Here is a 12,631-nt window from a genome sequence, read left to right as displayed (position 1 = left end):
GGATAGATGAACTTGTTCGGCCTCTTCGCCGATCAGTGCTACGTCAAGATCTCTTTGAGCTGGATCTTGAATGCGGATTATGAGCTGAGTGGCTGGTTGAAAATATTGTTCGTCTAAACCTCTCCTTCTATTTAGATCATCCCTAAGATCATGAGCTGTTCCCAGTCTGTTAAATACTGAAACACCAGGTTTTCTCAAGGTCTGGTTGGTTTTGCCGAGCACTTGGCCAAAACTGCTAGTTTGGATGGATTTATTAGGTATTACCCCACCTGATGAATTGCCAAATAAGGTCTGGCTGCCTACCACTTGGCCCACAGGTGGAACCTGTGACTAGGGATTGGACGGCTGACCATTTAGAGTTTGGGTAGTATGCCCAGCGAGAATTTCTTCTAAGCTGCCTAGTGGGATATATGTTGGACGTAGGCTGTTGGTTAGCAACTTGGTAGGCCCGCCATATCAGTACGGTAGCATATCTTGTTCGGTCGTCGATGGCTGCCTGTTGGGCCTTCAATGTTTCCATCCTCTATACCTCCATTTAGCGAACTGGCACCTCTGCTCTTCGAAGACAAGGTTCACTGTAGCACGGAGCTCTTCCTGATCATGATGTAAGGTATTAGTATGACCTTGCATGAGCCCAAGAGCATTACGAAGGTTCTGGATCTCAGTGTCATCTCTGATGGTTGTTTGGACGATAGAAAATGTAATTAACGTGAAGTATAAATGAATAAGTAATAAAGAACACCGAAATTTAAAGAAGTTCGACCCCTTTAGTTCGGTAATAGCCTACTCCCATTGCTTTGTATCAACTCAAAAACAAAGAATAAAGTATTTTCTCTCTTGAAGCTTTCACAATGAAATCTCTGAGTATTCTTTCTTAAATTTCTCTAAAGTAATTCTTTCGACCCCCTTAAGAATGGATCACTATTTATAGGCTAAATGCTTGAGGGGAGGTTTTCCTTTTGCTTACAATGTCTATAATTGGTAAGAACATATATTACATATTTAGAATACTCAGATTGTGGGGATTGGACAACTTGCCATATCTCTGTGATACGATCCCAGACTTGTAGGGATGACTTTTGTGCTCCACGATGCGAGTCTTGGAATTACTAATTGTTGATACGCTGCTCGAATTGTCTACTGCTCGGTTGGGAAGACATTATCCGTGCAAGTGTATGTTGAGCTTTGTTCGGAACATCTCTTCATCCATATGTAGGGAATAAGGTCCACGTGTCACTAGCATTTGCTGCCACATCACAATGCAAAAAATGGGATAACAATTACGACCATAATTTTTAATATAATGTGAATTGTATTATTTAATACATAACAAATAATCCGTATCAGCTTGTATTAAAATTTTTACAAAGGGTTTAAGGTTGGAAACCTCGACCCCACACCAAGCCCTAGTCGCGAACCAACCAGGACTCGTACCTGCACCAATTACCGAACTTAAACTCGGACCGTAGACCAGAACCCGAACCTCGACATGGAGCTGAACCCGGAACGGGATTCGGCCCCTAGACCTTAGACCATGGACCCGAACCTAGGACTCAGGCCTAGACCTAGAACCCAGGTCCCGACCTAGGACTCATGGGCAGACGCAGAACCCAATCCCAGACTCGAACCCTGGCCCTGGACCCGCACCTTGAACCCGAACTCGAACTTTGACCCATCCCCCGACCCAAACCGTGACTCGGCCTCAAACCCCAAATCCCGAACCCCGAACCCAAACGCCGGACCTGTACTCGGACCCGGACAGGGGTCAGAGTTGGGGTCGATTTTATAGTAAATATAATATAATCTTACACAAGCTATTAATACAAGTCAATAATAAACATAGTATAGTATTAAATAATATTAGAACAATATAATACAATCTAATACAATATTATACAACTCAATACAATACAGTACAACACAAGGAGCCAAGCACCACAAAACGTTTTATACAACTATTGGTGCATTTTAATATCGAGTTCACACGTTTTTATATAACAAATACAATGGGAAAAAATTAAGCAATTATATGGCCTTACATCAGCGAGTTATTAGCAATGTCAAATAGCAATGTTCTATTGTTAAACAACACATTTTTGCAGTTCCGTAGGCTCACAACTAATTAATTAAAAAGCTTCACACGACATGTATTCTTCTTCGTGAATCGGAACGAGTAATAACAGGTACTATTCAATTAGATTGGTAACTAATAAAATGGAATGGTACTAACAAATCAAAATTCAATGCAAAAAACGTAAATTATTCTAATATATTTCTATTGACTTTGTCTTTACCCAAAATAACAACTCCATTACTTCATTGTTATTAGGTAGAAGAAAAATATATCGTGAAGGGAATGATAACTAGCACACCAAGTAAGAACGAGCAAGAATAGAAAATCACAAGTAGAAGAAGAAGATAGCAGCGGCAATGGGATTCGAAAAGCAGAATCTGGATATTGTGTTAGTCCCAAGCGGATTACTAGTCATGTTTGGCTACCATCTTTATCTTCTCTATAGATGCCTATATCGTCCTCACACCACAGTCATTGGTTTCGAAAACAACGACCGAAAAGCTTGGGTGGAACGAATCATGAAGGTCAAAAACACAAACACCCATCTCCTATTTTCTTTCTCACAATTACTATAACTAAGCTCCTCCATACATAACGTATTTTCTAATCTTCGTTCTTTTTTTCAGATCGACAAAAAGGATGTGGGAACAGCTCTTGCAGTGATTCAGTCAAACACCACGGCTGCAACATTCTTATGCTCCGTTTCCTTGACTATGAGCTCTTTAATTGGAGCATGGCTCGGTAGCTCATCGGAGAGAATCTTCAGGAGCGAATTGATATATGGAGACACAAGGCCTTCAACCATGTCAATCAAATACATATGCCTTTTGACTTGTTTTCTTCTAGCTTTTGCTTCCTTCGTTCAGTCAGCTCGGCATTTTGTTCATGCCAATTTTTTGATTAGTACACCAGAGACTGACATCCCATTTGAGTATGTGGAGATTGCTGTGATTAGAGGAAGCAATTTCTGGTCTTTGGGTCTAAGATCTCTCTATTTTGCTCTTAATATGTTGCTTTGGTTCTTTGGTCCGATTCCTATGTTTGTTTCTTCTCTACTTATGGTCATACTTTTGCATGTATTGGATACAAACTCGAGGCCATTGCATAAGCATAAGGAGCTTCAAAGGGCTCGTGAGAGAAGGTCAGAAGTCGCTCGTACAGATCAAGTAGTTAATGGTAGAAAACCATTGGTTGAGGCCTGAAATTGGTTTGCCATTCTTCTGGATTAAACGGACCAAGAGAACATTCGGTTTACATTTTGTAGACTTTACAGTGTTCCAAATCGATGACATTTCTTTAAGACACTTTTCTTTTCACGTGTTATTATCATTTTGATCTAATATTTTGTCCAAAGTAACCGTGTTTGCATGATCATGTGTAAATTATATCCTTTATTATTAATGCACTCATTTTTTTCTATAAAAATAAATATAGTTTAGAGTGCTATTATAGATAAAAATCATTGCTGCTTCACACATGATTTTGATATATAATATATTATGATTATTATTGCATTTTTCATTGGAAACTAGTAATTTGTTCTTTTAATAATTGTGTTGGGGTTAGGTACATTATTCTTGTCATTCACATAAAGTTAGGTTGTAGAAGACGAACTGCATATTCCATTACTCTCCCATCGACGGTTTCTAAAAGAATAATATTGGTTTAGGTAGAAAGTGTTGGATTAAAATTTTTATTGGGGAGACATATGTATAAATTATATGTTATTATAAAGTGTGATATAAAATTAAGTAATCAATTTTGTTATGTGTATCGAAAATGTATCACATTGTCATGAAAATAATGTGTAGATACTATAAGTTAATTTATAATTTATTGAGAGGTCAAATTATAAATAACAAAAACTCATTCTAAGATGACACTATTATAAAAATAGTTTTTCTCAACGCTTTTAAAGTATTCCCGTCGGAATCTATAACCGTCGCCTATATGACTATCGCAGAATAGACAACGGTTCAAAACAGTCGCTAATTTGAAGTTCCCGACTGTTTAAAATTTTCGACAGAGTAATACAGGTTAAGTTTTTTTAATTAAAAAAGTTTATTTCACCGACGATTTTTTTCAGTTGTTATATTGGAAAATAGGGAAAAAGGCATATTTTCTATTATTTTTCTCCCTGTATTAATTTTTAAATTTATTACAAATCGATAGAGTCTCAATATTTTTTTTTTTATGAATCAGCAGTTGTATTGATTAGTCCAAAATCATTACAATCTAATAGCATCTTCAAAGGAAGATCTAAATAATCTATGCTATACAATACAATTCCTTTTCCTCAACTACAAACAATTATACTACTCAAGATCTATTTGACTTACATTTTTAGGTCAAATGCATAATATTTTGGTTTTTACATCATTTTTTGCTTTATGTATAGTAACTTCTCTATTTATATATATATATATTTTTTTTTTTTGAGAAATCAGAAGTTTCATTGCACTATAAACTCTTTGATTACAAACTTTAGCTCACAAGAGCAGATATCTATACATGTACACAGAAAAGAAAATTATAATCCACTAAACCAATCTATATCCTTTTGATCTACATTTTTAGGCATTACACAAGTAATTCTATTTTTTACTAACCACTTGATTTCTTGCACTAGTATACTCGGTTCAGTATCCTCATTACACCAGAATTTTTTGTTCCTTGCATTCCATATTTTGTACACAGCAGCAGCTACACAAGCAGTATAGCAATTTTTCTTGAACTTGCTTTGTCTTGCTAGATTAATTCCTCTCAAGATACTCGGCAAAAGTGTGCTGACTGACCTCCATCCCAGCCAGGTTTTCAGTTCTTGAAGGCAGTATTGTGCAAATCTGCACTCAAAAAACAAGTGCAACATACTTTCTGCTGCAATGTTGCATAGCAGGCAGCATGAGTCAGCTGCGATATTAAATCTTTGCAGCCTATCCCGAGTCCTCAGCTTGTTTTGGACAACAATCCATAATGTAAAATTATGCTTTGGTACATTTAGTCTACACCAAACCTGCTTGCTGAGGTGAAAGTCTCTTTCTTCCTGCATCATAAGTTGATATACACCAGATATTTGAAAATCTGATGCCACAAATTGGCTGGGAGGAAGAATTTGCTTTACCAGGTCCTTTATGCTCACAAGTCTTCTCCAATACCAGCTGCTATGGATGGGAGCCTCATACCCCCACCAATCTTCATCTTCAATATACACATTATGCACCCACTTCACCCAAAGATTATCCTTCTTAGTAGCAATCGCCCACACATGTTTTGCAATTGCAGCTTGATTCCATTTGGCAATGTCTTGGAAACCAATTCCACCAGCGTTTTTGGACTTGCATAGTTGCTCCCAAGCAATATTCCCTGGACCATTCATAGTGCTTCTCCCTGACCATAGAAAGCTTCTACAAATACTCTCAATCTCTTTAATCACCTTCTTGGGAAGAATAACAACTTGGCTCCAATACATATGAATGGATAATATAACTGAGTTGATTAACACAGTTCGACCAGCAAAAGAAAGATTTTTGGAGCTCCACACTTTGATTCTTGCAGTCATCTTCTCCACTAGGATAGAGCATTCAGCTGAGGAAATTTTTTTAGCACATATGGGTACTCCGAGATACTTGAAAGGCAGGGTACTTTTCTGAAATCCCGAGGCATCTACCAGTCTTTTTGTTTCACTCTCATTCATACCACTACAATAAATTGCAGTCTTCTTCTTATTAGGCTGTAATCCCGAGGTCATAGAGAATAATTTGAGGCCCCTTAGCAATAAGTAGACACTTTCGAAATCACCCCTACAAAATAACAATACATCATCCGCAAAGCTCAAATGATTTAGATTTAAAGCCCCACATCTTTCATGAAACTGGAAGCCTTCTGTATCACCTATTTTCTTCATAATCTTGCTGAGGTACTCCATTCCCAGAACAAAAAGTAGAGGTGACATAGGATCTCCCTGTCTAAGTCATCTCTTTGCTTCAAAGAATCCATGTAAAGATCCATTAAAGAGAAGAGAGAACCTAGGAGTAGTGATGCAAGTCATTACTAGCTTTATGAATGAATCAGGGAACTGAAAGGCCTGCAACATTTCTTCTAAAAAGCTCCATTCCATTGTGTCGTAGGCCTTCTGCAAATCTAGTTTAATCATACAATTTGGCCTAGCATTTTTCCTCCCATAGTGCCTTATTAAGTCTTGGCAAACCATGATGTTGTGAGCAATGAACCGCCCTTTGACAAACCCTCCTTGATTCTTTATGGTGAGCTCGGTTAAGGGTGTTGAAATTTTGGAAAACCCTTCCACGAACCGACGATAATAACCGGCTAGACCCAAGAAGCTTCTAATTTCTGTCACTATTTTCGGTCTTGGCCAATCCTTGACGGATTCTATCTTTCCTGGATCCACCTTGATCCCATCCTTACTAACAATCTGCCCTAAGAAGGACACCTGAGATAGCCAAAATTCACATTTCTTGAACTTGGCATAAAGCCTGTGTTCCCGAAGCCGTTGCAGAACCATTCGAAGATGTACCTCATGCTCCTTTTCTGATCGAGAGTACACAAGTATGTCGTCGATAAATACAATTACACAGATATCGAGGAAATCCTTGAATACTCTATTCATCAAGTCCATAAATGTTGCAGGAGCATTGATTAGTCCAAACGACATAACCAAGAATTCATAATGTCCATACCTAGTACGGAAGGCTGTTTTCGGAATGTCCTACTCTCAGATTCTCAACTGATGATAGCTCGATCGGAGATCAATCTTGGAGAAGACCGTCTTCCCCTGGAGTTAATCGAAAAGATCATCGATCCTAGGTAATGGATATTTATTCTTAACTGTTAGCTTGTTTAACTCCTAATAGTCGATGCACATTTTCATAGACCCATCCTTCTTCTTGACAAATAATAACAAAGCTCCCCAGGGTGACACACTAGGTCGGATAAACCCTATGTCAAGTAACCCTTGGAGCTAAATTTTCAATTCTTTAAGCTCAACTGGAGCCATTCTATAAGGAACCTTGGAGACCGGTTCTACTCAAGGTGCCAATTCTATTATAAAATCAATTTCCCGCTGAGGTGGTAAACCCGAAAGTTCTTCAGGAAAAACATCTAGAAATTCCCGAACCACCTTGATATCTTCTGGCTGAGTGGTGTCTAACACCACGGCCAGAAACCCTAGGCATCCATCACACAATAATTCCTTAGCTGACAGGGTCGAAATCCCTGGGATCCGAGATCCCTGAACTGAACCGACAAAAACAAACGATTCCTCACCTTCTGGTTGGAAGATTACCATCTTCCTCTTACAGTCAATACTGGCTGAGTATTTGGATAAGAAATCAATTCCCAGTATGATATCAAAATCTGCTAAGCTCATCTCTATTAGGTCAGCACTTAACTCCCTATCGTCAATTCTAATCGGCATAGAGCTAATCGACCTTTTGGAGATAACTAACTCTCCGCCAAGTAATAGGGTTCCAAGCCCTGATTCATAACTATCATGCAGTCTATCAAATTTACTATAGATTCTGGCTGCGACATAAGAATGTGTGGCCCCAGAGTCAAACAATACAGAGTAAAAAGAGTTGTTGACCGAGAGCTGACCTGTCACCACTAAAGGGCTGGCTTCTGCATCAGCCTGAGTAATGGCGAACACCCTAGGTGGAGTGGGTCTCGCTGGAGCCTTTGGTGCTTCAGTTCTAAGTTGAGGGCAATCCCTCTTCTAATGCCCTGGCATGCCACACTGGAAACACCCCTGCCCTCTACACTCACCTAGATGGTGCCTTTTACAATTGGGGCACTCCGGGTAAGTATATCGGGTCTCAGAACCACCCTGATGACTGCCTCGACCCTGGTTCCCTCAGAACCTCTTGTTCTGACCTGAGCCACCAGTTGCAGTGGATGCTTTCCTTTTCTGGTCCATGGCCGAGCCACCGTGCTTGAAGTATTTTTCTAGTGTATTTAATTAAATAGAAAATTAATATTTAAGTTGATTTTCATCATGATACTTAAATATTTGATATTTTTCTTTAATATTTAATTAAATAGGAAAATTATATTTTTGTTGTAAATTAATTTTATTAATTAATTTTGGGCCAACTAAAATTAAGATAATTTTTCCAAGATTTATTTTATTTTATTTTTTCGAAAATAGTATTCTTATATAGTACAATTTTTTGCAATGCAATACATATTCATAGAAAATTAAATTTGAGTTGTAAGTTAATTTAAATTAATTTTTTGAAACAACTTAAATTGAATAATTTTCTAAATATTTATTGGAAATTAATACTAAGATGAAAATAATTCATGTTATTTTCATATCCATCTATGTATAATTTATAAATATTAAATTAAAATTTATATTTAGAATTTTTCATTCTAAATTTAAAATTTTAATTAAATAAATATATATTTAAAATAAATTGATTAAAATAAATATTAGAAGAAAATACACTTTAAATAATGAGCTTTATTATTATTAGGATATTCAATCTCCATTGTTGGTTTTACATAGATATTGTTTTAGTGAGTAATCCTTCCTAATGGAGGAACGTTTATTAGCAAGTTAGCGCCGTTTAATATCGAAAGATAAGTATTTTTCTAAGTTTTTTATATTAGTACTGATCACCCTAATGGTGGCGACTGTATAAGACTTGCAAGAGTACGAAACAATGGTGGAAGCTCATAAGATAGAATAGCCTTGACTCTCACCTAAACGGGACAACGCTGAATTCCAATCTTGATCGAATAAAAGGTTGCTAGAATGTTTATCATTTTAGATGAGCTGAAACCTCTATTCAATGGATGGTAGCTTTGACTCTCGCCTAAACGGGACACTGATATCAGTTTGTTGAAGATCTTAGAAATTATTTAGGATTGTATGTTTTAGTATTTCATTTGTCATTCCTACTTGCTATATGTTTAATAATTTCTGAATTGTGTATGAATTTATATTGAACCATGTTATAATCTGTTATTAAATTGTAGTTTAATTTCGAATCTTCATTGTTGGTCTAACTTGGTTTGTTGTTCTAATGGGACAAATCCCTAATGGATTGTCAACCATTAGACAAACATAATAGTATTAGATCTCGAAAGATAAATATTGTAAATGCAACATCTAGTTGTTCATCAATTGATGAAACCTTAGACTAGTATTTACAATATGAAACAAGAAGATTGTATAAATAAGATTACTTTGACTCTCGCTAATCGGAGCATCGCTGGATTCTTATTTAAATACGAAATTATCCTAATTCCTCTTAGCTTATTCATTTCAAATCAGCTCAATAATATATCATTGGATGAATGGTTTATAAATCATATAATGTCATTCTATATTTTCTCTTAAAAATTGAATGACGCATTTGATTATATTCCCGAAATTCTATCCCGAATTGATATGAATCCTTAATCTTAAAAATCTCCTACTTGTATGGGCAAATCAGACTTAGAGTTAAATTAGCAGTGGTGGTCCAAGAAAGAATTACTCATATATATTTGGTATAAATTTAAGTCTTTCACTTGAAATTTTGAATTCCAAATATTTTTTTTAATACAATACAATTTCACTTTCACAAGTGTTTAATAACCATTTTCTATCAATGGATTCAAACTGTATGGAATATGAGTTTAGTATTCTATGACCAGGATCCACTTGCACTATTCTAAGAACTCTTTAATGTAACTAAACCTAAGTCATCAAAAGACTACAATCACATTTTTTTTTCTATGGCATTTGTATCTTGTTCATTGTGGTTTTGACAAGATCATTCTCTGCAAAGAGTTAATATGCCTATATCCACTGAAAGTAAGTTCATCTCATTCGCAGATGGATGTACATTCAGGGGTGGATATGAATTTTCGTTGTATTCTTAAAACGATCACTCTAGATTTTACCTTATGCAAAAGAAATGTGAAATGTTTGAAAAATTTCTGATTTCTAGCAATGGTGAAAACCATTAAGGTAAGTGGTTAAAGATCTTGCGAACTGATAAGGGTGGAGATATAGTTAGTAGATATGTAGTTCAAAGATCATTAAATTGATTTTTGAATTATATCCAAACTTACATCCCCAGAAATTCGATTTGCATATTGATGATTAGTTACTAGTGAAAGGAAAATTTCAGAATGATTGAATGGTTGTGTACTTAGTGTAAACCATTACTAGATTCATGGATGACCTAATCGAAATCTTAAGAAAAGCTAGAACTGTTAACCATGGTTTGCATGTTTGTTAGCTATTCTAAGTGATTAGGGGTGGACCATCCCATAGTCATTAGATAAGAAAGTGTTTGTTTAAACAAATACTACTTTTCTAAGAAAATGACTAAGTCTGAAAATAAAGTAGCAAATAAAGGAGATATTTTTTTTTCTTGATTCCAAAAGTGTTCTATCATCTTATTCTGCATATAATGATCCCACTGCCTCTGTTGTCTTGACACAACCGAAGAGGTCAATACCATTTAGTTTTCTTAGACACAATTCACGGTACCTTGTCGTAGTGGGAAGGTTTCTAGGAACTCACCTTCTTATGACTTGGAAGACACTAGTGATTAAAATCCATTGTGAGTTTAAACAAGTAATGGATTGTCAAAATAAGAAACTAAGAAGAAAGCCAAGAGAACTATGGTTAAAACCATTCATGTGGAATAACCTAAAGTTTTCTATTACAAGGACATGAAAGGAAATTTTCGTTTATAAGTCTACTCAATGGACTTAACAAAAATTCCTGTTCCTAGTATTATAGGTTTGAGTTTATCTAAACCTATGGCTCATGGTATACCCGGTTAATTACTTACTCTAGTGCAAGCAGCTTACTTCGGTAAGATGATGAAGCATTTTCTTTTTTAATGGCAATCTATAGAAGCTTTTCAACTTCTAGACACAGATTTTATTTATCTAAGGAAAAGTCTCAACTATTCCAGAAAAGACAAAGCCATGAAAGAATTTCTTAAATAAACAGTGAGAGGTCTCAGATATGCTTTAGTATGCCTTAGACCAGACACCTGCTGTTGAGTGGGAGTAATGAGTAGGTATCAGATTAATCCAGGAAAGGAACATTGCAAGACAATCAAGTAAATCTTAAGATTAAGAAGAGGAACTATATGTTAGTCGATAAGGGTGTGTTTAAAACTCTTAGACTACACCACATCAGATTTCGAGACTTGCCTTTGTGCTAGAAATTCTGTTGATAAGATGGTAATTACTCTAGGGGTGGAGTAGTGATTTTGGAGAAGTGTTAAAACCTATCTGAAGTCTCTAAGTCTACTAGAGAGAGATTGAATGTTAAAGTTGTAGGAAAGGTACTTATTCAGTCTAAGGAAAGTTCTATACATTTTGTGCACCATTCCAACATTTCTTAACTACTAGTGTTACTTCCTGATTAACCAAAAAGTAGTTGCCGAAAGTATAGAATCCAGTATCCCAAGAGAGTCGACACATAGAGAGGAATTTCACATTATCAATGATTTTGTGATTAAGGAAGAGTAATGGTGGAGAAAAGGTTGTGTTTAATTCAACCTGTCAGATCATATTACGATGAGTATACTACTACTACACTTGATTTGTATATCAAGGTGTTGAGATTAATTGAAATGCACATATTGTTTTATATTAGTGCAAGTGGGAGTTTGTTGGGTTTTGTGCCCTAAATAAAACTCATTTCAATATAACCAGATTTACTTACTAATAAAGATCAGAAATAACATTTTATGTTGCATGATTCACATGATTTATTTCATGATTATATACATATAATGTATGAATTCTATTTAAGTCCAGAACATGTGAATTTGTTAATGATTATAGTGTTGTCAGCACAGTAGAATATAATCTTAATTATATGTTCGAAAGTTTATTCCCTGATTTGTCAGTTCACTGGATTTAGACTGACATGATAATCAACGATAGGTATTCTTACACCTTGGATAAGTGTTATGTCCTTTCCAGGGCATTGGCAAAGTTTGCCAGTATCGGATGTACGGAGTATACATCGGAAGGGACCGATATTGAACTTTGATTAGATATATTAAAATTTATCGTAATATCTATTCAATTCAATATCACCCGTTGATCCTAGATCAAATGATCTTAATTCTGATATGGTTAGGTTCTATCTCAAGAGTACTATACATGTTCTTTGATTTGTTAGTTAAGCCTACTTTCTGGTCAGGGTGATAAGTACATTTTAGGAACATAATAGTATAATTGAGTGGGAGCGCTAACATAAATATGGAATCTATAACTTCTATAGGAATTTAGAAGTGAAACAATGATATTCTTCGAGCTTGGCTAAACAGAGATAAATGGTTGAGATCTCATTTCACTTCGCTGAAATATCATTTATACGGAGCTAAGTGTTTTAAGGATAAAATACATTGAAGGTGTAACGGTAATTTAGTCCCTATTCAATGTAGATCATCTATTAGAGGGTCATTGATCAAATTAGGATTATAACAATGGATAATTAATAGCGTATCTATTTCGTGGAACATATAGAGCGTTCTATATGACTGAGAGTGCAATTCCAAGTTCTAAGTATGG

General features: G+C 35.7%; 2 protein-coding genes across 2 annotated transcripts; one reads left to right on the top strand and one right to left on the bottom strand.

Moving 5' to 3' along the window:
- The first annotated feature begins 2,189 nt into the window (after positions 1 to 2,189).
- LOC115697951 (uncharacterized) lies at positions 2,190 to 3,595 on the top strand. Its single transcript, XM_030625130.2, has 2 exons — positions 2,190 to 2,598; positions 2,701 to 3,595. Exons 1-2 carry the CDS (start codon positions 2,431 to 2,433, stop codon positions 3,274 to 3,276), a joined length of 744 nt encoding a protein of 247 aa, XP_030480990.1. The 5' UTR covers positions 2,190 to 2,430; the 3' UTR covers positions 3,277 to 3,595.
- Positions 3,596 to 4,827: 1,232 nt separating this feature from the next.
- On the bottom strand, positions 4,828 to 5,999 carry LOC115696445 (uncharacterized). Its single transcript, XM_030623346.1, has 2 exons — positions 5,088 to 5,999; positions 4,828 to 4,917 (listed from the first exon to the last, which is right to left on the bottom strand). Exons 1-2 carry the CDS (start codon positions 5,997 to 5,999, stop codon positions 4,828 to 4,830), a joined length of 1,002 nt encoding a protein of 333 aa, XP_030479206.1.
- Between the last annotated feature and the right edge of the window lie 6,632 nt (positions 6,000 to 12,631).

Source organism: Cannabis sativa, chromosome 7, assembly GCF_029168945.1.
Source record: "Cannabis sativa cultivar Pink pepper isolate KNU-18-1 chromosome 7, ASM2916894v1, whole genome shotgun sequence".
In the NCBI taxonomy this organism is placed as follows: domain Eukaryota; kingdom Viridiplantae; phylum Streptophyta; class Magnoliopsida; order Rosales; family Cannabaceae; genus Cannabis; species Cannabis sativa.
The sequence above is the reverse complement of the archived record's forward strand: the minus strand, read 5'-3'. Positions and strand labels throughout refer to the sequence as shown.